This window comes from Lagenorhynchus albirostris, chromosome 5 (assembly GCF_949774975.1).
Source record: "Lagenorhynchus albirostris chromosome 5, mLagAlb1.1, whole genome shotgun sequence".
Classification (NCBI taxonomy): Eukaryota; Metazoa; Chordata; class Mammalia; order Artiodactyla; family Delphinidae; genus Lagenorhynchus; species Lagenorhynchus albirostris.
Window position 1 is genome coordinate 103,907,129 of NC_083099.1, and position 27,356 is coordinate 103,934,484.

Here is a 27,356-nt window from a genome sequence, read left to right on the forward strand (position 1 = left end):
CACAGATTTTCTTTCTGTTGGTTTGTTATAATTATTTTTTTTCCTACCGGAATGAAAATGAAAGCAGTAAGAGGTTAATTCTTAATGATAACAAATTGTCAAGATAAATCCTTTTAAATTAACATTGACTAATAGTAAATATAACCCTTCAAAGCTACATTAGAAGAGTTTTTATTGTTTGGTTTTGGCAAGAAAGATTTGGGTAAATAACTTCCCAATAAAGCAATTCAGATTTCTTTTTTTATCAACATTGCTCAAATCATGTGAAATTTTGATTTCAAAGAAAAAAAATCATATGATCTGTGTGCCAGGTAGTCACAAATTACATTAATATGGTAACCATCTTTACAGATTTCTTTTTTCAGTCTTAATTATGCAAAGTCATAGGAAAAAGAATATCCTAACAGTTAAGAGCAGGAACTTTGGAATTGTGAAATCATGGACAAGACATTTAACCACTCACAGTCATAAAATTGTTGTAAGGATTAAATGACATAATTATGTAATAGACTATAGAGCAGTGTTAATCATATCAAGAGGATTTAGATCAGCAATTACTACTGGTGAAATGAGGTAGAAAATGTGAGCTTCCCATTTTTTGGCCTCAGCATTCTTTGGTTAGTGTGAATATTATAGAATCTCAGGGCCCTAGCACATGGGGATGCCACACATAATAATTCTTTTAATTTGAATACATATCACAACAATTTTATAGCAGATGGCAATAAAGTCCCTTGAGGAAGAGGTGCTTTTTTTTCAATTTGGACAATGGTGCTATATTGATAGGTGCTATATTATAAAGTCAGATTTTTGGGCTATATTATAGTTATTAACAGGGAGATTGTATTTTTGGAGATACTGAAATATAATTAAGAGTTTATAATGAAAGAGTCTGGTTAGTGGTAGTAGGATTTTTGCTTTTAAAATCAGAGCATCTTTTCCTTCTAAATATTTGCATTTATTCAATTTCTCAATTATCTGCACATATTGCAATTATTCCCTAAGGATCTTTTATATTTAACTTAATCCTAGAGGGGTAGAATATATTAAAAGATAAGTTATTGTCTTTAACGTGTTTTGTGACTAAAAACATTCTGCTTGGGAAAAATAATAATAGGAAAGATTTCTATTGAAAAAGTATTTTTTGCTCTTGGAAAGATGCAGTGAATATGGCACAAGTTAGCATTAAATGGCTATTTCTCTCTTTCTAATTTTTATTTTTTAATTGAAGTATAGTCAATTTACAAATGCTTTAGGTGTACAGCAAAGTGACTCAATTATACACATATATATATACACACATATATATATTCTTTTTCAGATTCTTTTCTATTATAAGTTATTACAAGATATTGAATATAGTTCCCTATGCTATACTTTCTTAATACTAAGTGCTTTAGTTAACACCATATTTTCTCCTCTAGCTGGTTGTTGTTATTTCTGTTCTTGTGAGCACTTTAAAGGAGAAGTCAGCAGGAAAAGAATAACCGTAATTCTCCAGACATATGTCTGCTCCGTTCATTTTAATTGTATTGATATTAAAGAGCAGAAACAAAAATGGGATGAGAGTTCAATATAGACCCTGGAAACCCCCAAACTATCTCCATTTGCTGGTTTTCCATACAATTGTGGCTTTAAGCTCATATAAAGGTTCTGAATAACTGTCAGGACAATATATGGCTCTGCTTTTGTTCAGCTTATTGCTCATGCTGCAGATATGTGATATGCCTCCATACCAGGGTGTGACGGCTGAAAGGCATCATTAATGTGTTAAATGATGTGGAAGGCTTCAGGCACACTAGGACACATCACTGCAGAGTGATATCCCCAGATGTACAGGTCTCTGCCTTGATTTCAAATAGGAAAGAAAGAAGCTAAATTACCACACAAGCGAAATGCACCAAGAAAATTATAATGTATATATTCACTTGTAATCTCTGGGCCTGATTCAGACCTCATTTGTTTGTTGAAAGAAATAAAAGGTTAAGCCTTCAATTCTTAGGGTTTATTAATCACACAACTGAAACAACAAGGGGAGGATTCATCAGAATGCCTTACTGTAATCTTATTTCCACTATTTTGTTTGATTTTCATTATATTTTAGCTTTCTGATATACTATACTGGTGCTACAAAACACCTTCCTTCATGCTCTGAAAGAATTCATGTAGATGCTCTGATGTCTAGTTTACTTCCAGGGTACATAATTATATGTCAGCATACATTTCTAAAGAGACTATATCAATACGTATCTGTAGCTTAATAGCAGATCCAAGCTGTATACCTTTTCTAGTTTTATTTTGAAACGTTTGCTTCTTCAGAAATTCTAAAGCCTGCCTGGCTCTCTTTGACATGAGGCATTCCTCTGTCATATCTATAAATGCTGCTTCTAAATCCCAACAGAACAAGGTAGATAGAGGAAATTTATTGCAGAATAAGGAATGAAGAAGATTTTAAAATATCTGCTTTATCAATGTATAAAAATTAGACTGGATTCTAAATGTAGCCAAAGGGCTCTGATAGTTTAAGATTCATTTTAAAAAGTGTTTATTGTTGGGCTTCCCTCGTGGCACAGTGGTTGAGAGTCTGCCTGCCGATGCAGGGGACACAGGTTTGTGCTCTGGTCCGGGAAGATCCCACATGCCGCGGAGCGGCTGGGCCTGTGAGCCATGGCCGCTGAGCCTGCACATCCGTGTGTATTGTTTATTCAAGATATATTAAACTATTTTTTTCTACTAATAGATGCTGTTACCTTGTCCTGTGACAAGGTCACAAAAGTATAGGCAAGTATGCTTTTAGAAGTCCTTTAGAAGAAGTAAATTGATAGGTGTGGTTAAAGATCAAAAAGATGTACTGGTTGATTAAAATTATACCAATAACAGAGTTCTAAACTACAGTACTAGAATCACAAAAAATAAATAAAACAGGAAAAATTATGACTGAATTTCCAGTTCAATCCCTCATGTGATGGATAGCAATTTTTCACTGGAAGAAAATTAGAGATTTGTCTTTGATCATTAAATTAAGTGAATGATAGAGGCTATTCTGTTTAAAGCCAAGGCTAAGAATGTTTTCCTTATATCAGAAGGCCTCCAAGATGCTAACCTTCTTTGTATAAATTGATGGTTCTTCAACAGGAAATCTAAATAAAATTAAGTCAAGTTCTCTCTTTTTTAAATAATATTATTTACTGGTCATTTTTCAATGGGGTGGCAACTGTGAAACTCTTAGAGAGATATCAAACCCCTGAGAAAGTCCTACCCATAAGTGTTGATTCCCTTTCCCTTCATATTTTTGTATCTGACTTAATTTACAGAAAATGGTTAATTTATTCATTATTGTAGATAAGAACTATATTATAGATAGAAACTGAAGGTAAACAGAATATCCATTTGTTTTTGCCAAAGGGACATCGTGGAATAATTGACAAAAGTTGACTAATATCTGCAGATAAGATCATAATATGGACAATGCTAATGTCCTGATTTTGATAAATGTATTGAGGTTATGTAAGAGAGTGACGTTGTTTTAGGAAGTTCGCACTGAAGAATTTAGGAGTAAAGGAGCATAATATCTGCAATTTACACTCAAGTGGTTCAGAAATAAATAATATCTCTATAGAGAAGGCAATGGGGGAGAGTATGATAAAGCGAATGTAGTAAAATGTTAATTTTTAGGAAATCTGGCTTAAGGTATATACACATATTGTGTACTATGGTACTATTTGCAACACTTTCATATATGTGAACAAATTAAATTTTATGATAAAAACTGTACACATATATGCACAACTCCAATAGGGTAAATTGAAAGAGGAGGGACAGGTCCATTCACTCTAGGGAAGTATAGAGGTCAAGATAATCTTCATAGAGGAAAAAATAAGTTTAAGTGAAACTAGAAAAAAATATTAAAAATGTGCGTGCCTGGATCAAAAATTTCAAGGATTAGGGGTATGTTGAAAAAGGAAATACTGGAGTGACACCAGGACCCAGAGAATGGAGGGACACCTTTTTCAACTATTATAAATTGAGAGAAACAGAGTGGCATTTACCTAAGTGTCATGCTAAAGTTGTTTATTTGATTGTAAGACTGCAAGGCAAAAGAATTCTAGGACTGATGGTACTTCAATGTCAACTACCTGGCAATCAAGAATGTAAGTAGGAAAAGACCAAAAATTTCTAAAACTTTTTTTTTGTTTGTTTGAATGTATGGCTCAACATTTTTTAAATGCCGTTTTAGACTTGAAAATTGTAATTGCAGATAATACGAATACTCATTTAAATCCAATTATGTCATTCTTTCACTATAATTCAGGCATTCACATGTGAAGAATTATACTTATTGACACTGTTCCATGCTCTTTTCAAGATTAAGCTTCTTAAAACAGATTGAATGAGGTTACTCTTCCACTCAATATATGTATTTCCATCCAATATCCCACTATCTAACATACCAGTTGCTTGGTCTTCCTTGCATATCCAACCTGATTTCCTGTTACCCTTTAACAAGATCCATCTCCTCTTCTCAGCCTACCCTTCCTACTACCCAGGAAACTCAATTCCAATATTGTAATATATATACCCTTCCTTTTCTTTTCTCCTATCTGATTTATTCCTATTTTTCAAAGTACATCTAAACTCTTTTTTCCAAAGGTTTCCCTAAAATCCTTCAACCACCACTTCTTAACTCATTTAATTACATAGTGTCTTCTGCAAGTTTATATGATTTGTATAATTTTTTAAAAATCTATACTTCTATCATAAATTCTTGCATGGCTGGAGCATATATTACATGAACATAAAAGGAGCATTGAAATATACTTGTTGATCCATTAACCCTTTTTACAAATATCTCAGTGGGAAGAAGTTGCTAAGCAGTATGATATTTTGACTTTACTAATTCATTTAAGTTCCAATTCCTTTTTATTTTGGAATCTCAACATAATTAAAAGAGGATTATTATAATTCTTGGTATTATTTATTTATAAATGTTATGACTAAGAACCTTAAAATCTAACACTAAGTGTGGAGAAAAAGTATGAAGATCTGAAACAATTCAAAGGAAAAATCAGTAGCATGTGATCACTTCTTAAATGCGGAATATGAACCAAAGATGATTCCAAGTGTCAGAATTTGGTAAACTGAGGAAAGCGGTGGTCTCATTGGTAGGGAGAAAAAAAAATAAGGAGAGAAAGTGGTTTGAGGGAGAATGTTTTCTTTTTTGGATGGTGGACATTTCCAATAATCAATCACTCATTCATTCAATAAACTTTTGAGTGAATACAAGGTACTAGAAAGCCTTGTTCTAAGTCTGAGAACCACAGATGTGAACATCAGACAAGGTCCAGGACCTTATGAAATCCACACTCTTCCTAACAATTGTATTCATTTTAACAAAAAGGTACAAATAGGATATTATAACTGGTTCTCAGAAGGGCACTTCTGTAGAGTGAGAACAGAAACCAGACTGCACTATGAATGAGAGAACAAAGAGAGAAGTAAGGATTACTTTATGAAAACATCTAATCTTAGACTGAAAATTAGGAGAAAAATAAGATGAAATCATGAAGAGTCAAACAATTTGTAATATGCATACGTGTGTGTATTTAGCGTGTGTGTATTGTTGTTGTTTTTATTTAATTATTTGTAACTTCCTCTAAGATGAATACAAGCCTATGCAACAGAAAAGGCAAAGAAAAAGAGCCAGGAGAGTGTATATCTAAGATGCTAGAAGGGGAAGAGATTTTCTCGACAGCCCACTCTTAAGAGTCAGGAGTCAATGGGAGTTAGTGAGTACAAACAAGAGGAATAAGATTTAGAAAAGCCAGTGAGATAGCATTTTCCTTTCCCTCCTAAACTTTATGGTCTTAATAAGTTAGGAGGGTGTAAGAGGAAAAAGCATACTCCTGTGTGTCTCCTCTATGCAATACTTCACTTCTGGTCACCAAATATGTGGGGTTTTCCTCACACCAAGCAATTCTGCAAAACCAGCTGGGTGTCCTACGATTTAATTCAATTCTGATACTAGCTACCTGGAGTTAGCATCAGATCCCACAGGTTAGGGCTCAGTCCCATAAGACTTCCCCAACCCCCCTTCAGATACTAATCTCAAGTCCAGGTTGTTATCTTTGCTTCTGACCCAACAGGTATAAATCGGAGTTTCCCGTGACCCCCTCTTAATTAATGTTCAATTAATTTACTAGAGCAGCTCACAGAATTTACAAAAACATTTTACTTACTAGATTTACAGTTTATTATGTAAAAGAATGCAATTCAGAAACAGACAGATGAAGAGATGAATAGGGCAAGGTACTGGGCAGAGAATTTCCATGCTTTCTCCAGATTTGTTGCCTACCAGCGCATCTACCCAAAAGCTCTCTGAACCATGTCCTTTGAGCTTTTAAGGAGGCTTCATTACGTAGGCATGATTGATTACATCGTTGACCACTGATGATTAAAATCTATCTCCAGCCCCTCCACCCTACCCAGAGGGGAGGTTGAGGAGTGGAGGGGCTAAAAGTTCTTCTAATCACATGGTTTGTTTCCCTGCCACCATCCTTAGGGACTTTCCAAAACTCACTTCATGAACATAAACTCAAATGTGACTGAAAGGGGTTGTTATGAATAACAAAATATCCATTATTGCTCTTATCACTTAGGAAATTCTAAGAGTTTTAGGAGCTTTGTGCCATAAACTGGGACCAAGACCAAATATATATTTCTTATTATAAATCACAGTATCACAGAGGGAAAATCATCTGTGTGGAATGAGGGAGTAAAGGATAAGATTAATTATGGGGAAGAGTGGAGATGATAAAGAAGATCTCTTGCAGAATACTCCTAAGAAACCCTGTGATAAATGACTGAGAAGCAAGGACCAAGTTTATTGTAGATGGCATAGGGTACAGTAGATTTTCCCAGCAAAGCCCCCCTCTGTCTCCAAGGCAGCATTTCTTTTTGTAGCTATATGGCATGAATCATAGGATGGCAGAAAGAACACAAGAATAGAAGTTGAAAGTGGAGTTGGAGTTGGAAGACATAAGTAGAAGTTTGATCGCTTGATAAAAAGTTGAAAAAACTTCTTGGATCTCAGTTTCTGTAAAATGGGCATGGGGTGGATCTCAAAACTTGAAAGCCCATATATTCTCTACTAGTGGCCCCTCTTCTTGCCTGAGATTGTTACATGCTATAGGATAGTGGAGAAAGGGCAGATTCTATGATGGAAGTTGAGAATAAACAGGGACAAATATTCCACTAGTGGAATGATTTTTCCAGAACTGAAAGGTAAACATACTCATTCAAAGAAGAAAACAAGAAGTAGCAATTTACCCCAAGATATAACGTCACAGATGTTTGTTCTGCAATCTGCAATTCGTTCTGTACATGTTTGACTGATGGATTCATGGATACAATCTTTACGTACAGACCATGCTTTTTATCTCACTGACATACTTTGTGAAAGTATTAAGGGCTGGGAACTAACACCCAAATTCACAACATAATCCTCCACAATTTAGAAGGTGCCTTATCATGTGGTCATCACATGGCTTTTACAATGTAATCAAGAGAAAAATCAACAAATTCAATCTCACAAACTAAATTAAAAGGGACACATTCACATTTCCCCTTTATAGCCATGTCAGAGATAGAGAGGAAGGAGGAATTTAAACACCAGGCATCGTATCTGTCATAGCCATATCTTTCTAGACGTCGGGAGCTCATTTCTCAAGGCTACCAGTCCATTAACCTTCACAAGAGCAAAAATAAAGCAAAACAATGAAACACTCTGGAGAAATGGCATTGCTTCTAATCTTGCTTATATATCTTACCATGGGGATTTGAAGATGGAACAAAGACCTCTACCTCCCCAGGCACAAAAATGATACAGACTCCCTGAGATAAATATATAAAATGCCTCATGGTGCATGTTGTAGACATATTTGTGATTTTTCTGAAAAATGAGAGTGGGGCTAGGAAGAGTAGCTGATATCATCCCTGCTGAATCTCTGTCTTTCCCTGTGATTTGTAACTGGGAGGGCCAAAGCATCAACTCCATTTATTTTTTTAAAGTCTTGGCCTGCTCTTGGTTGCCACTTTACCTAGATTCATTCATTGTATATATCTGGAACTATTCGTTTCTTGATAAATGCATTGTCAGAAAGCCAGAGGTCAATGATAAGATAGCAAATAAGGAGCTCTTGCTTGTTTTTATACACTTCTGTTTGACTTAGGAGATAATTATAACACAGATTGATGCTCTTGTTTTAAACAAGGTAGTAAATCAGAGTGAAATATGGGATTTGGGAAAGCCATTTGCCACATAATTATAACTTCTTAAAATTCTTGTGTTCATTGAATATGAGAAGCTATAATCATGAGATACATAGCAATAGCATTACTCATCTTTTTTTTTTTTTCTCTCATGGAAGACAGTTAAATAAACCTAAGTTACAAATCTTTAAATATTATTAACTACAAAGTTTAAATATCATTAACTAAAGCGAAACAAAAGCATATGTTGCTTGGTCTGAGATCTAGCTTTAAGTGGGAGAGATTACAGATTCAGTAAGCAAGATTAAAATAATGATTCAGTGCACTTCATGAAAAAGTCTTGTCTTTTCCATAAATAAACTTTATCACCATGAGACAATGTAAAATTATAAGAATTTCATCAATATAGGAGACTAGAAGAAAAGTGGGAACAAAGGAGGGATGTGGAATCAGAAAGACACATTTAAACATGGACTCTGCCAGGGGTTATATTCAAAATATCTGTCAACTGGCATGCTCGGGACATGGAGCCCTCAAGTTGGAAAAGTTCCCGCACAGGGATCTGGAGACCACTCGAGTGCCAGGATTTACCCTTTTGGTTGCTGGATTACGAGAAGAAGGGGGACCTGGCAGACTGGTCTGGAGACTCCTCTAATGCCAAGATTTATCCTTTTGATTGCTAGATTATGGGGAAGGAAGTGGGGGGCTTGATATACTGGGTTTACGGGGCTACCTAGGGTACTTGAGGAATTAACCAGTACAGGTGCATTTCTATACTCACCTTCAGAAGTAACTTTGTCTGCTTCTAACCAGTATGCAAATAAGTACAAAATTTTACTAACCAGCAGAGTCATACTTGTGCATACTTGATGAATATTAGCCCTGATGACACCTATTAGTTTTGCACCCTTGGTAGTTTAACTAACCTCCCTGAGTCAGCCAAGTGAAAGAAAGTGGTGAATTTCCTGGCTAGATATTTGGCTGCTCTAAGACCTCTTCCAGCTGATAGAATTTAGTCATCTCTCCTTTCTCTTTTCTTCTGACATCCAGTATTCATATCCTCAAAGAAAAGAGCGAGTCCCGCTAGAGAGCAGAGGAACTTCCATAATTTAAACCAAATGTAGAAAAGAAGCTGAGTTTACACTCAATTCTAACTTCCAACTCAAGGTTAGCTCTCCTGGGAGCAGATGTGGGAGTCTGTAGTTCTAGCTGAAGTATTTTCAGGGGGCCATCCTGTCTCTTCCTTTTCTCCTTTTTTGGCTCCAATGTTTATTTTCTTGTGTATAAATTATACAATAATATCTCTGAACTGAATTGTTTGAAATGTAACCCTAATTATGATATCTTGTAGCAACAGTTATGCACAATAAATATCTATCAGCTTAATTTTGCACAGCTTTGTTGATTAGAAAACTGTTTTTTACTCATTCATCACAGGTATCACCTTGGAAAAATGATTGTCTTATTTCAAAGGGATATCACTGGCATGTCTCTGTATACTCTGCAAAGTGTAATTCTTCTATATGTTTGAGAGAATCACAACTAAAACCCCATGAATAATTCTGGACACCACACTGTAAAAAAAAACATAGTAAAAAATATCACAAGAATTATCAGAGAACCGAAAAACAAATAGAAGATTTAAGGGGTGACTGAAAAACACAGGATTTACTAACAGTAAAGAAAAAATAAATGTTGTGGATGCAAGATAAAGAAAGGTGAGAAGTTTATTTAAATTTTCTATTCCATATTAAAGGCCCTTTGCTTACAATCTGGCAACACAGTATTTTCTTTTTAATTAGGAAAAGATTGTCAGTGGAAAATACAGTTGATGAAATCACCATAAAATTTATATCTGGAAATTTTAAAGATCAGTGATTCCAACTGTTTTCCACCAAGACCTCTTTTTACTAAGCTTCTCCTCAATTCCATATTTTTAATTTTTAAATACAAATTGTATCTATTAAATAAAATGTGTTTCTTTTCTTTTTTTAATTAATAAGAGAGTTTTAACTATCTGAGCTATACTACCCAGAGCTTCTGGGGAGTATAAAATAACTGAATAACTATACACAAAATTTGATATAATTATAACTAAGGTAAAGACATTTATAGTTTTAAATATCGTACATAACCTTTTCCAAGCTAGATTCAATGTCTGTTAAGTTCTTGAAAATACAGAAATGCTGCAAGGAGCCCCATAAGTACTATCTCCAGAGCCCCAGATGTTTAAAGATTTCAAATTGGGAAGCAATGGATTAAACTAGCTTAAAATCATCTAACAAATACGATTTATTCTCACTTTGAAGAATTAAATTGAGCTATTTAATGTACCATAACTGTCTAAAAGTAATAAAAAAGAATAACCTGGGGCTCTTTCAAATCTTTTTTTTCCTACCCTTTCTTCCACTCTTTCTGTGAGAACTATTACTTGGCTCTGAGATGGCAGGAGTAGGAAGCATCCAGCAGGTACTCACCAGCCTGGTTAGTTGTGATGCTGACTGCAGCAAACTGTCTTGGTGGTGAGCTCAGCTCTGACACCCCATTAATGGCATCAATCTCAAAGGTGTAGTTAGTGTGTGCCAGGAGGTCTGTCACTGTCACCGTGGTGTTGGTGAGTCCATACTGTCGAGGGAGGAAGCGGACATTTGGGCTGCATGGCTCACACTGTTTTACGTTCCACCCACATTTTTTACATATGATGTTGAAGGTAACATCTTTCCGGCCTCCTGTGTCCAGGGGCCAACTCCAGTCCAGGATAACCGAGGTCTCATTTATATTAGATATAACATTTCTCGGTGCAGATGGAGGTCCTGCAAAGTAGTTCAACAAAGATTAATGAGCCTCACTTCTGTTTTCTACTACAAGGGAAATAGATAATTTACAGTGGAACTGAAAGAGGTAAATAACCGTCTTGTCTTTATTATATACTTTTAATTCATCCTCAGAGGATCCATGAGATTATAGACACATGGATTCAAGAGTGCTGTCCTCCCCGAGCTATGAAGGGGGGAGTTTTGACTCCAGGTTGAAGATGCATTCACGAAGTCCAACAAAGGAATTTACCACTAAATTCAATGCCCTTGTGAATAGTTATGAAAACTTTAGTATTAGTTTTATAAATCTTAGTTCTTTTTCCCTATGACCTATGACCAACACATAACAAGAGGGAATAGAAAAGTAAAAATACAAATCCCATGCCTAAACCTCCCCTACCGTGTCAAAATTATGCAAGATCTAAAACAAGATATAGAAAATTTTCTTTCCTTCTGGGTGTCCTGTTGCAGGAAGTGCTTTAAAAACTAATTCATTTCGTGTGATAAATGTTGCATTTGTGGTGAGGCAAGCATGGAGAGTGAAGCAGAGAAAGCTTTTAATTTGCACACGGAGAGCAGAAGGAAATGGGCCAAATGCTTTAAAAAAAAACACAATAAGAAGAAGAAAAAAGGAAATAAACCAAACATGGAGGCATGGGTTGCAGCAAAACTACTCACGGGTACAAGCCATGGATGGAGGGTCTTTGTCTGCTCGGAAGTAATTATTCTCACACCTGCAGTTCACTGAACCATCTTCGTGAGTAGAACTGTGAGGTGGGCACTTAGCACACTGCACATTACCATCCGAAGGCTTGTAGAAACCTGGTCGACAAGCTACAAACAAAATGACTCTTTTAAGATTTTGTGATAATTTTGAAAATATATTCTTGAAAATACATAAAACAGATTTCAGGAGGCTAGGGCATGCATTCACTATGAATAAAATCTATTTCCTTCTCCCAGAATTCATAGAAGCAAATAATGTGGCCCCATGTAGTTTCTCCACATATACGTTTGTATTTGTACCAAATGTTAAGGGGGAAAAAAACCCCACAAGATTTAGATTATTTTGGCACTAGAGTGTGATGAAATTTCCATCTCATGTTTTCACAGCTTTACTTGGCATTGGACTATTTGTGGAGAAAATAAAGCAAAGCCATGTCATCATGCAGCCATTCCCTTTTTAAACATGATGCAATGTGTACAGTCTCTGCAGTTAGTACTTAATATAGTACCCACTTGTTTTCTAATTAGTTTCTGTGTGAACAGCTTTATCCCCACAAATTGCAAGCAACTGAAGAAAGAAGTCACGGCTTTGTCTATATTTTAAGATTCTTGATACATGGTTCTCCTGAGCTATGATATTTTGTTTGCCCTTGACAGTGTCATTCCCTAACTTCTCTGGTAATGGCCTAAAAGAAAGGTCTTATTTTATTTCCTTGTCTGTATCTCAAATACACAGGGAGGTATAATTTCTATTTAAACTGATATACTTGTGAATTATTACTAGATTAACACTTTTAAAAATAACTATGTTATCTTCTTTCTTTCCAGTTGCATCTCTGAATGAATGTTTTTTTTTAAGCCCAATGAACAGGTTGCCAGATATTATTTCAGCTACCCATTTAATATTCACTATCTATTTACAGCTTTTACAGAAATGTCTCCATTATAGTATTTTCATCTAATCTGATATAAAATTTAAAATGCTGTACTGTTTTATTTGGTCCATTTTCATAATTACCGTGAGAACTGAAATCATAGTGAAAACCCTAACAAAAGTCCCTTGACATTCCTTTGAGGAAGGAATTCAGGATCTTAAATTTTTAAGTTTCTTTGGAAGCCAATAATTTCTTAAGTCTCTAAAACTCAACTTCAAAGCTACATTGAGATTTGATGGCCTAAACCACTTAGAGACTAGACCCTACAGACTATGTTTATCACTGAATTCCAAAATTTTTTTATATCAACTTCATATTGTGAATAACAGATTATTTGCATTCAAATAAAACCTGTGTGAATAAATCTTAACTTTTATAATCACTAAATGTATTTTAAAAGATAACACACTGTATCTATAATAGTGTATCTCCCTACTGAACATTTCTTGGAAGATAACACTCCCAAAGAAAACACACTGACAAAACCAACAATTAGAATAACTTAAAATGATAGTAATCATTAATCGAGTCTTGCTGTTTTCAAGTTCCTACTAAGAATGGCTGCTCAATGACCATATTACATTAAATTGAATGACTTTTGGTACCATACTGAGAGCCAGTCAAATAAATTCTATTGCCCTAACCAAACTTGGATTAGGATTATAAACTTCTGAACATTGTCGTTAAGCACTGGTTAGAAAGGTCCACTCATATCTCATGTCATATTGCCTCAGGGGGAAACGGTATAAAGTATAAACAAACTATGCACTTAACTTCTGGTTTCAATTTAGCTCATTATTGAGTGCCTTTAAATTTGCAGGAGGGCATTGCTGAGTCTTTAAAAGATTAAGTTGCAGTGTTCCAATGTACTTTGTTATTTTGTTTGCTTGTAAATTTATCTCTGTGTTTTTATTTCAGGCTTTTATAGTTTTTACAACATTAGGTATAAAGGTATTCACTAAACACTCAATCACTTTTTGTTAATACTATAAACAGCTATACTATGTGATACTTAAAGACAAGATAGTCACACAATCACTTAGCTACAGCACCACAGCACAGAATTTCTGATAGTATTGAAAGTAGCTATAGTTATTAAGCCTATAAGTTAAGAATGTGACTTGAACTAGTAACCAGACTTTAATTATGAGTAAATAATAACCTTAGAGATGAGAAGAGTAAAAGACAGGTAGGCGCATATACATGCAGTTGAATAAATACCTGTCAATCATCTACTTTTGTTCAGTCTCCTCCTTAGTCTTAAAGATACAAATGTCCCTAATTCTGTCCATCCCAAAAAGGCCCTTGAAATTTGAAAGCAGGCAACAGAAATTTAACACAAGCCACATGGAGCAAGCACTCCATTCTGATTGATCTGTTGGAAGGAATACACAGAAGGACTCCCATTTGAGAAAGATTAAGACAGTACGAGTTGGCCTGTAAGAAGCATAATTAAATACACAAATAGATCAACATGAAAAGACAAACTGTTAACTAGAGGAATGTGGTGGGTACTGTTGGTTACATACTCAATATCTCAGTCCTGCTTCCTGTTTGCTAATAGAATCCTGATTTTGTTCAGAACTGCATTCTGCCAAGTACTCCCTAAGTCAGATCATTGCAAATAGGGGTGGATGGCCAAAGTTATGGCCAAAGAGATGGCTAAAGAGATACAAACAGAACTCTGATGAAAGTCTTTGGGATACCTTGCATTGATTATGGGCGTAATGACATACAGGAGATACTAAGTTAAAGGCCAAGAAAATCAGAGAGATGTGTACCCTGCTCTTGTTGACCCAGCAAGCACCAATCTCAGGATTTCTTAACCTTTTTTTTTTTTTTTGCGATACGCGGGTCTCTCACTGTTGTGGCCTCTCCCGTTGCAGAGCACAGGCTCCGGATGTGCAGGCTCAGCGGCCATGGCTCACGGGCCTAGCCGCTCTGCGGCATGTGGGATCTTCCCGGACCAGGGCACAAACCCGTGTCCCCTGCATCGGCAGGCGGACCCTCAACCACTGCGCCACCAGGGAAGCCCAGGATTTCTTATAATGTCAGAAAAGTAACACCTTGTTTGTTTAAGTCACTGTAGTCAAGTTTTCTTTTACTTGCAGCAGAAAGCATTTCTAAATGATAAAAAAAGACAGAATTCAGTTGAGATGTATTAATTATATAGAATAGCTTAATGGAGCCAAAAAGATCCTAAGAAAACCCAGTGGTCAGTTTGTGTGTTTTACGTCTGAAAATCCAGGATGTTAGGTGACACACAGTTAGGGATAGACTCTACTCTGCATCTTCTGGCACCTGGTAGCTAGCTGATAGGATTTAATCATCAATTAACATATTCATTGAATGCTAACTCTATCCTGAGTACAATGCTAGTTTCTATGGTAATATCCTAAATTTGGTCGACACTTTTACTCTTCATAAAGGACTTTCAAATATACCATCTCGGGCTTCCCTGGTGGCGCAGTGGTTGAGAGTCTGCCTGCCGATGCAGGGCACACGGGTTCATGCCCCGGTCCGGGAAGATCCCGCATGCCGCGGAGCGGCTGGGCCCGTGAGCCATGGCCGCTGAGCCTGCGCGTCCGGAGTCTGTGCTCCGCAACGGTAGAGGCCACAACAGTGAGAGGCCCGCGTTCCACAACAACAACAACAAAAATATATATATATATACCATCTCAATTAAATCTCACAACAGTTCTATTGAAATAATCAAGGTAGATATTAATTTTCTTAAATGAACAATTGAAGCACAAACAGAATGCCCAAGATAACAAAGAAATTCATAGTCCGAATAAGCAAGAAAATTTCTGCTTTTAATTTTATGTAAATCACTCATTAAAAGCAAATCATTTTCCTACCAATTCTAAGCTGTTGGTATGACATTGAAGAATAGTCATCTAAAAAATTTAATGCAACACATTTAATTAAACACATGCAAGTCTTTTTCATCTATTCCTAGTTAAGACACCATTTCAGAAAGGCTGATGTTCTCTTGTATTCTCTAGGATTTTCTATCTATTTGAGGTGTAACATTGTTATGGGCAGATGAGCAATTGAACTTTTGTTGGAAGGGCAGAGGTTGTCTGTCAACTTTAAGAATAGGGTGACCCCACTATATGTGGGAGCCATACAAGTAAATTTTCTTTTTCTTGATACAAACAAAATCTCTAAATCCTTGACTCATATTGTTCAACAAATTTGAGAATATGACTGAAAAGTTTGTATTCACTAATAAAATTATTATACTAGTAAGAAACATTATCTTTAAATATATAAGGTGAAATTCTTTATATATTTACTTCAAACTTCTTCCCACCAATAAATAATCTCCCTCCCTTGCAGTAAATCATCTTGTACTGAAATACCTATCCTTTTGTTATACCTTCTTCATTCTTAAAAAAATCCTCATGGGAAAATTTGAAACTCTACCTCTACGGGGCATTAGTACTTGTGTTTTATTATCTTTGCTTATGGTAGCAGAAGCAATGATTGTAATTTAAAAGTATCTCCTTCCCTTCCTTGAATATAAAACTGCTAATATAACCATGTGCACATTTCTCTCCTTATGCATTACGTTAGAGAATGAGAAGGTTCAGCATACGAAAAGTAAAACCCAGGTAATAAGTAGAAAGTAGATATGTTAATGTGTTTTCTTACTTAAAGGAAGTCTTTGTCAACATATTACAGAATATCAAAGAACAGAGAACATGCAAGAAAGGTAAACAAATTAATACTAATTCAGGTTTATCCAGCTTTAAGTTTAAAAACAACAAACAAACAAACTTCTGCTATATACTTAAGGCTTTCCCTGTGTTGGCCAGCTAGAAAGCAATACTTAACTAAGGTGGAAATGCACATACTCAAAGCCTGCTGCCAAAATGACAGAATTCTGATTTACATCTTTCCTCCCATAACCCAGTAGTACATGTTCTTGTCAGTCAAACACTGGTAGAATTATTCATAGATTTCTACCTCAGGGTAGTAAAACCAAAGAGTGATTAAACAGTGTAAGATCTTTTAAGTGGAGGCAAACTGCTGCCCCTTTTTAGGTCCCAGAGACGTTTTATCCCCTTGCTGTAATGGAGATTTTTGAACTAGTTAATTGTGGCAGGAACTCTGGGCTTTGAATAAGCAAAGTAGGAATGATACACGAAACTAAATTAACCATTAAAAATGGGATGTAGCACCTCCTCAAATCCTACTGGATATCATCATGGATTTACTAGGAATCAGACTTATTCATGTAATGTTTGGATTTCATTTATTCACTTTCAAAAACCAAACATGTACTGATCTCCTAAGATGACCTAGACATTTTATTGTGTCCAGTCACAGTGATAAAATTCACAATCCTAGCTTTAAACAGGAGACCAATTAATTCCATATGGTGCCGTTATTTTAGAAATGGATCTTCTCACTTGAGAATGTAAGTGCTAAGACACTTTGCAACACAACAGTTTTAAGTAATCTTCACCAAGAAATTCCCTAATTTCACTTCTCTATATCCCAACTCTTCAAGGTTTTCAGCATCTTACAGGAAGACCACTAGACTGGGAAAGAGGAAACGTAGGTTTTGATCTAGTTTTTTCTACTAAATAGGTACTATCTCAAAGTCACTGACCAGGTGTCTTCCAGTTTTTATGAGGTAGTTGGGATAGTGACTTCCTCTTCTAAAATAAGTCTGAAGATTCATTTTTAGTTATTATTATCTGTTCCCAGGTTAGATCCTGAGCAATATAGAGATACGAGTTTTTTCTTATTCATTTTGCATGCTCTGTGTCCAGCACATTGCCCAGCACCTAGCAGTTGATGAAATACATTTTTTAAATGAATAATTAACTTGTAACCAATTGTCCTCTCTGGATTTCAATTTCTTCATTTATCAAATGATGGTTATCGACTATCTTGTCTCTTAATACTCTTCAGGCTAGACACTTTAAAAGGTTAATGCTTCATATACCAAAATTTGTAGGATTCCTAGAACTTTCTAAGTAGAAAAAATTAGAAAAAGCATCTTCACTTTCATCCGTGATTTAAGGATTAAAATAAGCCATTGAAATTACAAAATCACATAGGGCAACAAGACAAAGAAAAGAGGCTCTCTTCTGATTTAAAAGAAATATACTTGAATCAAGAAATGACAGGTTTTTGCCCTTCTCAGTGTTTTTCTATATCAGAGCAGTATATATTCAAAGGGTATGTGGATTTCATGATTGGATGGATTGAATGATAAATTCACTGCCAAGCAAATAATTCCCTATTATTATATTTTCATCTTACCCAGTAGCCTAATAGAACTATGTTTCATTATATTCTTCCTTTTATGTATATTTTAGATAGAGTAGAATGTTTAAAAGCTGGGAAATCTTATAGGAATAAATAAAAAACTAAAATATTGATATTAATTATTATTTTAAATTTTTTAAAATGTAGGAAGGTGTGATTTTCTTTTTCTCTTTTAACAGTAAGGAAAACTAGCACGATATTGAAAATACAATTTAAAAGACAAAACATTTTCCTTCTGTTAGTCTGAAGTGAGGTTTTATTTGTCTTTTTCTTGTTAATCTACCTTTTAGTTCCTCTATTTTAAGTGCCCAGTTAGTGAGAGTATGCATGTTCATTTACTAAGCGAACCCCAGAACTTATTGAAAAAGCCCCAGGATGGGCCACAGTAGAACAAAAATGAAGAAGCTCTTGCCAAATGTTAATTTTCTATTGAGAACACTAAAAATATGAATAAAATAAGAGAAGGAAGCCAAAATAATACCAATTTGTAATAAATGAATTAGAAATATTTTGGGAATCTGCTGATTCCATATTTATAAAGAGGTAAGAATAAAACAGGAACTAAATACTATGGATCAGTAGTGGGATAAAATAACAAACTACCAGCTTTGGAAAAATATAAAGAAAAAAAGTATGAAATAGGGAGTATTATGAGCACTAGTTATACAATGAATAATAATTATAAAAAAGCTTCCAGATAGAATCTTGGCCTCATTCCCAAAGCACATAGCACACTTTTCCTCTAAGATGTAATTGATGGGCTTGAGTTATGCTGATACAGAGAATGGGTAAAGTTACCATAGTGAAAGGAAAACAAATGCACTTAGTAAACCATGGTGGCTACTGTTGAAAGAAAGTAGACAGCTTTTCAATTGCAAAGTGAATTTTGTCTCCAGTTGACTAATGTGGTTGACTTTTAAGAGAAAACATGGTACTAATTAAGGGTTAAAAGGCTCATTTCAATTTGAATTAACTTTAAATTAAAAAATAAAGCTGTTGGTAAATAGGGTCTTTTTAGTATTCAGACCTGAGCTCTATACACACAGGGCTATATTATCAATTCCCAGCCATAAACACAAACTAATGACCAGAACCAGCACTGACTAAACAGATGATTTCCTGGCCTTGCAATTCCAGGCCTGAAAGGGTCTATTTGCCAGTACAAGGTCAAAGCAACTGTTTATTCCCAAAATGAGCTGTACTCCACAATCTTACAGGAACTCTATTCTTTGCCATTTGAATAGAGGTACAATGCTTTGAGGCAAGGCAGAGGCATTTCAATACACTGGTAGTGGCTACATTCAGTCATTAAACCCTGCCTGCAATGTGCAGCATTTACAAAGTGATCAAGTGTTTCCTTCTTCTGTTCCTTCACTGTTCAATAAAAAAGGCCTAAGGCAAAATGCCACCATACTATTGCACACAACAGAATCAATCACAATCTAGTGTGGCTCAAAGATAGCTTAGTAACAAGACTTTATTGCATTTGTTGTTGTTCCATCAGATTTAGCAAGACAGGTGCCAGTAACACTGAAATATGTTCAATGCATGTTCACCACCAAGAGAATGTTAAAAGAGACCCTGCTCCTAAGGACGCTGTGTTTTGCCAGCTTTTCAGTTGTCTTCTACTTTCAAGGAAGAACGGTGTGCTTTAGGAGTAGGAGTAGTTGAGTTTTTCTATTCTTAATTATCAATGCCCAGAGAATGAGACCAACTAATAAAATTTACAAATTCATAGAAACATGTATGTTATGAGCAGGTAAATACTAAAACCGGGAGGGAGGAGGGGAGTTGGGGGAGGGAGGGAGGGAGAGAGAGAGAGAGAGACCGATAATGAAAGAGAGAATCATTTTTATGGGATATTATTGTGGTGAACATAAAATGCATAGGACCCAAACCTATACTCAGAATATATTGAGAGACAGCCTGGAAAAGCTTTTGAGAATAGTGCCAGAAGTTTTCTTTAGAGCAGAATAGCATTGGAATGTCTAAGAAAACCATTCCTTGGAAGGGATTTTGGAGGAGGTAAATCACTTCCATGTCAAAATAAGCCCTACTATGGTTTAGCATTTTCCGGACTACACTGGAAATATAGCTAGAGCTTGGAGAGGTCAGCAGTCCAATACTCACCTTTATAAGTCAATTTTAGGAGAATAGAATTGCCATCATAGATTCATAGTCACCCAGATTAGAGTTTGAGATACAAGTCATGAAAACTTCAGATGCTATTTCCAAGGATCTATTGTACATGAATGCATAAAGAACAACCAGGTCCTCTGTATGTTTATATGCACAAAGATATATGAACAATGCTATTTATAATATTGGCAAATTAGAAAGAATATAATGCCTCAAATTAGAAAGGTGGTTAAACTATACTATGTTCTGGGCTTCCCTGGTGGCGCATTGGTTGAGAGTCCGCCTGCCGATGCAGGGGACACGGGTTCGTGCCCCGGTCCGAGAAAATCCCACATGCCTCGGAGCAGCTGGGCCCGTGAGCCATGGCCGCTGAGCCTGCGCATCCGGAGCCTGTGCTCCGCAGCGAGAGAGGCCACAACAGTGACGGGCCCGTGTACCGCAAAAAAAGAAAAAAAAAAAACAAAAAACTATGATATAAATTATGCTATTCTCATACATTTATGAGACACATTATGTCTCACTCAGAAAGATGCTCATAATATTTTATGGTAAAAAAGTAGAATAAAACAATGTGTACGCAATCCTTTTATTGTTTATATTTTTTGCTTATTAACATATCACTTATCTAATGAAAAACTTAAAAATATTAAAGTCTTAGAATTATAAAGATTGCACATACACACACAAAAGAATCAAAACACTATAGTTAATGAACATGTGTGTGTGTGTGTATGTGTGTGTGTGTGTAATTTGACCTTTAGGTGTATATCACGTAAAGTGCAAAACTAAATGTGTACTATATGTGGGGCCTAAATCTACACATCTATATTACTCTCTCTCACTCTCTTTTCCTACACACACACACACACACACACACACACACACACACACACACACACTCACACACACCACAGTTTTGATTAGCTCTTGCTTCTATTATACTGGTCAAGGAGTTTCATTTTTCTTCTCTCTCTTCTTTAAAAAAGCAACACAGGGGAAAATTATGGTTGACTGCAAATGCTGATAGCCCCACTAATGTGAATTTCACACTTTTGATCTCAAGTAATTCTATCTCCACTTGGGAAAATTTACATAGAAAATAGCACAATTTTAAAAATCCAGGATTTAAATGAAAACCTATAAAAGGTGGAAAACTCAGAGGAAAAGAATTCTGTAAACACTGCAAGACACATTGCAAAAATATTTGCTCTCATAGCTACACTGTTAATGATCCACTCTCTAAAAAAAAGAGAGAGCCATCTAGAATTTGGTGGAATGATGACATTATTGTATTTAAATCAGCTTTATATTTTAGGCAAGTTTATTTTTAAATAATGTCATTTTCTATTCTGAGGAAATACCTCTGCAACTTTCAAATGTATACCTTAACAACTCTTATAATCCTATCACCTTTCCATTCCATTTTTATTATTAAATTTATGAAAATGACTATTTGATAATATTCTGGTTAGAAAGCAAATGGATTTAAAATAAACCTCTAATGTGTCTTTTATACACTGAGCATTCACTTTATGATCACAAAATATTACCAACTAGGAGAAGTCTGCAATTTAAAAGTATTCAATATTTGCTTTGAGTTACTTCATGGCTAACAGCAATGTATAAGGTAATATAGAAAAAAAATGAGCTAATATAATTCTAGGATCTCTTTTAATTTATTTTTATGCTTTTGGGAAATACTTGCTCCAAAATAGAAAGAGGATTAATATTCAAAGCATTCTGAAATTCACTTCCTTAAATGTGTAAGAATGGATTTCACAAGGAAAATAAAAAACTATTAAATTAGATGCCCATTGGATCAGCACAATCAGCACAATCATTAGCTGAATGAGTGTTTCAAAATACCTTAAACCAATCATTTATTTTGAAACTATTAAGGAAGACACAAACATTCATAATTGTGTAGAACAGTATGTTTATAAATTTGAATTTCACCTAAAATTAATTCCATCCTATTCAAGAAAAAAATATTTTTCTATTTGCACAAGAAGGGCAGTTGCCACAGAAATAGAGAGTAGTCTTTAATGATGTTATGAAAATAAAATGCAACAGGCTTGAATACCTTAAAATGGTTAATTTCTAAATATAGAGATGAACTTTTTTTTCATAGTTATGACTATTATCCTAGAACATTACATTCAACTTGGAAGACAGATGCATTGCAACAAAAAGACTAAAAAGGTTAAATCCATCTGAGAGGAGGAGAGAATTAAAGGGCAGAAAGAATGGGAGAAAATATAGAGGCAATATTAAAATGCATTGCTTACAGTTGGCAAATATATACCACTCAATACAAATAACTGGGACAAAAGAGTTTGGAACATAAGGAGTAAAAACAACAGCAGGAATATGTCTGCTGCTTTCATTCACTCTGGACATCTCAGATAACTTCAGATTTGGTAAGCTGTGCTCAGTGTTGCTATCCTTGAAGTAGTGGGAGGGGAGGGAGAGAGAGAGAGAGAGAGAGTGAGAGAGAGAGAGAGAGAGAGAGAGAGGGGCAGGATGGAAGGACAGAGAGAGGAGGGAGTGGGAGGGAAAAAAGAATGGGTGTGTCTTTGTGTATGCTAAAATAGCCACATGTAGTGTGTGTGTCTTGTCTGCAGCAGGTGTGTGTGTTTCTCTCATTTAGACCACTGTGTGCATTCTGCAAGTGTTTCTTCAGGGCAGAGATCATTACATTCCACCCACTCTCTGGAGTAACTGTTTAAGATTTTGTTAACTGACTTCGGAAATTCATTCAAGATAACTGTTTGTCTTCTTATATTCTGCAAAGTTAGGGGTTTAGATCTTGTACATGAGGCTAGATAGGTGAGGGATTGGGAAGGAAACTGGGCATTAAGTCATATCTTATCCCAGCAGCCTTTGAAAAGCCAGGCAGATTGCATTACCTGCTTGCATCACCTTATCCAGATCTAGCTACCTGAAGAGAACACCTCACCTCTTTGTAATATAATAAATACCATTTACTGAAAATCTCCTCCATGTCAAGCACTATACTTCTGTTTCATCTCTGCACTTACAAAAACCATGTGAGACAGGTATTATCTGTTTTTCCTGAGGAGATGATTGAAGTTTAATGCTATTAAGTGCATTAGCTGCTTACCCCACTATTTTAAATGTTGTAACCAGAAATTATACCCAAGTCTGAGGGATTGCTAGACACAGATATGTATGTGTTTTTGTTTCCATTGTCTTATCATCATGTAAAACTTAAAAGTGATAACTAATAAAGAACTGACAATGGATCCATCACCCTAAAATTAATGTAACAAATTTATATAGTATGACTATAAAAATATTAGACAGAGCTTACTGGCACAAGGAAAATAGATTATCTCATTTTCTTGCAGTAACCGTTTGCCAATAGTAATTTTTTTCAACAATATCTCAAGCCTACGTCTAGCAAGATGGATGGCTCTGATGGAAGGAAATTCTATTGATAATGAACAGAAAATGCTTAACTGTTGTAGGTCTGTTAGAAAGGTATTTGTGAGCTAGATTTCTGTGCAGGGGAATCTGCCTGCTTATCATAGATTGGATTTTCTACTTTCTCTTTGTTACCAGCTGAAACAAGGAACTTTATTTTGTAGTGGGGGAAAAGCATACCATAAACAGTTTCTAATCAAAAACGAAAAGGGCTAATGCAATTTCACTTTACGGTGTAATTTATTAGTCTGTTAGACATAAAGAATTCTCAAGTAGCCTAGGAAAATACAGTAGTCAACTTTATATATCATATAGGTGTTTTTCACTAAAAAATTACATTGTATTTGGAGTTCTTCAAAATATCTACTGAAGAGTAAATACTTAGGATACTAACAAGAGTTAAACAAAATAGCAACTTTCCCAAGACTGGGGGAGATTTGATGCACTTCAGAAGAGGTGCTTAGATCAGACAGAAAAAGACAAATATCATATGAATATCACTTACATGTGGAATCTAAAAAAAAAATGACACAAATGAACTTATTGACAAAACAGAAATAGAAAGGGGATAGCTGGGGTGGTGGGGAGAGATTAAATTAGGAGTTTGGGATTGACATATACAGACTACTGTATAAAAAATAGGTTAAAAAGTAAATCCTTGTTAGGACCTACTATCTTGTAATAATCTATAATGGAAAAGAATCTGAAAAAGAACACATATATATATGTATAACTGAACTACTTTACTGTACACTTGAAATTAACACAACATGTAAATTAACTATACTTCAATAAAAAATAAATAAAAATTTAAAAAAGAAAAGATGCCTAGAAAATGCCTTAGCACTCTCCCCAATCTGTACTTGTCACTCTGATTATATATTCAGCACAACTAAGTAACAACTGATTTTAAAACCAATAAATTTTTTATGAATTAGGACCAGAAAATAGCACGTTTAAAATGCCTTAACATAACTTATAACCTCGGGATCCATACAATTTTCCTTCTGAGGAATCTTGGTTCACAGTACTTTCAATTTATTTGATGATAATATAGTAGGAAGCTATATCTTAAAAAAGGAGAATAAACTGTGTGACTACATAAATTTAATTTCATGTTCAGTAATATCTGAAATAATCCAAACTCATAGTCCAGTTCTCATTTTTGATTGCCTTCACATTTAACCATGTGTGCGCTTATAGGACTGAGAAAATTGCCACTACCTGAAATCCTTTTCCCAAAACTGTGCTTAACTCAGTTGACAAGTGATATATCTCGCAAGGCAATAGAGTTACTAGACCTACATATAAACTACATGCTGAAGGTTTGACCCTGTTTTTATAAAACACATGTATAAAAAACATTTTACTCTTTAAAACTCAACTTCTATTATATTACTGTGGTGTGACAGCTAAGATAATGAGCACCTAGAATGCTTGGCTCATGAAAAGTGACCAACAAATGCAGTAAATTTTGAGAGAATAATAGAAGCTTTCTCCTTCTCTCCATAGCAGTGTCCCATTATAATATTTCCCATGCCCAATTACTAGGTTTAACCAATCCTAAACATCTTAGTAGACCAAATTTCCCTTTAAAGAATCAGTCTCATGCAATGAATCAGTCATGAAGTTCCATAATGCAAAAATAGGAAGAAGATAAGACAATTAAAAAATATATATGTATGTGTTCCATTAGGTGCTAAATGCAGAATATATAATATATGTAAGATATACATAATATAAAATCTTATATATATGATTAATGATAAATCATATTTTAAAACTAAAAATAAAGAAGACTAGGCGTCTCTCCAGTTTCTCCTAAACATTTCTTTTAAAGAAATTCTTCAATTACATTTAAGCAACTATCTCCAGGATAAAAAAAACATATGAGGTCTATTTACTAAAGAAACTTAATTTTCTGAATGAACATATTAGCCTAGAAGAGAAAAGGTGTATGTGAATTTCCAATTGAGTAACAATAATGATCACAATATGTACACCATCTAACCTTAAAAGTGAAATCTATCATCTTCTGTGATATGTACAAAGCACTAAAGGATGTATGTGTTATGTAAAAGACAGAGCAAAAAGTGGAAGGCAGAGCATTCTAGGGTGAAAGCCTAGAGGCAGGAAGGAGTTTTAATAGTTTATGAAAGTGAAAGAAAAAAGAGAGTATAGCTGAAACTGAGAGGATACACGGGTCTCAAATCAGTCTGGGGAGGCACGCAGACCAATCAGGCCATGCAGTGCCTTCAGGGTTATATTAAGGGCTTGTTTTTACACAGTAAGTGGTGCGGGAGGTCGTTGAAAGGTTTTATGCTAAGGTACACCACAGTCAGATTTACATTTCAAACAGCTCATTCTTGCTCCTTTGGCGAAAACGCATCGAACTGAGTCAAGAATGGGGCAGACAAGATGCTACCGAAATAATTCAGATTAGAGATGATATGACACAGATAGAAAAATAGTTATGGGCATAGAAGATAGAAAAATAGTTATGGGCATAGAAAGATGTGAATTCATTTGAGAGACATTATGTAGGTAACGTTGATAGCTCTTGGAAAGAGCGCAGATGCCGAGCATAAGGTAGAAGAAAGCATAAGGACTGACATCTAAGTTTCTTGTTTGAGTTTTTGGGTGCTATCCCTATTTCCTGAGGATGGAATGAATGGATATATATAGGTAAGGACACAATAGTTTAATTGGGGGTATATTTCATTGTGTTAGGCAATTGGAAATGCCAAGTAAGCATTTGCTGTACTAAATTGTGTGGTACTTATATTATTTGTACTGCAAAGAAACTGATTCCAATATTTTCATGTTAAGGAAAATGCTGCATTTAGTTTTCTTTGTCCTATAGGCTTTCATTTAATGACACCAGATGAAGTTGGTTATCAAGAATATGGGTTTTGAGAGGAGCCAGCATAATCAAGCAATATATGGCTTTTTTATGTAAAAAGAGTACAATAAAATATTGCTGGAGAAATCTTCCATGTTACAGATATATTAGAAAAAACAAAGTGTCTTTACTAAGTTGGGTGATTTTTCCACTTAGAACATGGTAGTAATTAAACCAGAATATTGATTTTGATTTGCTCATGAATAGATACTTGGCTTCCCAAACAGAAAACCTGTGTTCATGAACTCAACATTTGCCTGATTTTTGCTCATACACATTATTTATCACAAAGCAGATAAGGAAAAAATATTATGAGCAGATCATCAAAAATATATCATGACTACTGGAGCAACATTTTAAAATGCAACATTAATGCTAAGATATTATTTTAATGTTCATATGGTAATTAAGAGCACATGTGCAGACTTCTCAGTTTCGAATCTTAACTCTGCCACTTCCAGACTATGCAGCTGCACAAGTTACAAAGCCTCTTCATTTCTCAGTTTCTCTGTGTCCATAATATAGGGATAGTAAAAGAGACCTACCAGGATTTCATAAGAATTAAATGAGAGTATAATGTTTCAAATACATATCATAAATTAGAATTACTATATATTCATATAAGTAATTAAATATTTACATAGTGTATACAAACATTTCTAAAATCTATGACAAAAATCAATAGATTTGTCATTATACTTTAACAATATTAAACCTCATCTTCCTTTTCTTAAATTTTCTACTTTTGGAAATATATTAGGCATTCATTTCTCCTTGAAATATTACTGCAATATCCTTCTCTGTTAAAATTATAATTTTCCAGAGGATTCACAA

The 27,356-nt window shown here is 35.0% G+C and overlaps 1 protein-coding gene across 2 annotated transcripts in view; it reads right to left on the bottom strand.

The window, feature by feature from the left end:
- The window catches only part of EPHA3 (EPH receptor A3), a 370,038-nt gene that overhangs the window by 114,534 nt on the left and 228,148 nt on the right, over positions 1-27,356 (bottom strand). For both annotated transcript variants that reach the window (XM_060149389.1, XM_060149388.1), the window contains exons 4-5: positions 11,763-11,918; positions 10,746-11,081 (exon numbers count right to left, since the gene is read on the bottom strand). In XM_060149389.1, coding sequence (XP_060005372.1) covers positions 10,746-11,081; positions 11,763-11,918 — 492 coding nt within the window. The remainder of the gene's footprint in view (positions 1-10,745; positions 11,082-11,762; positions 11,919-27,356) is intronic.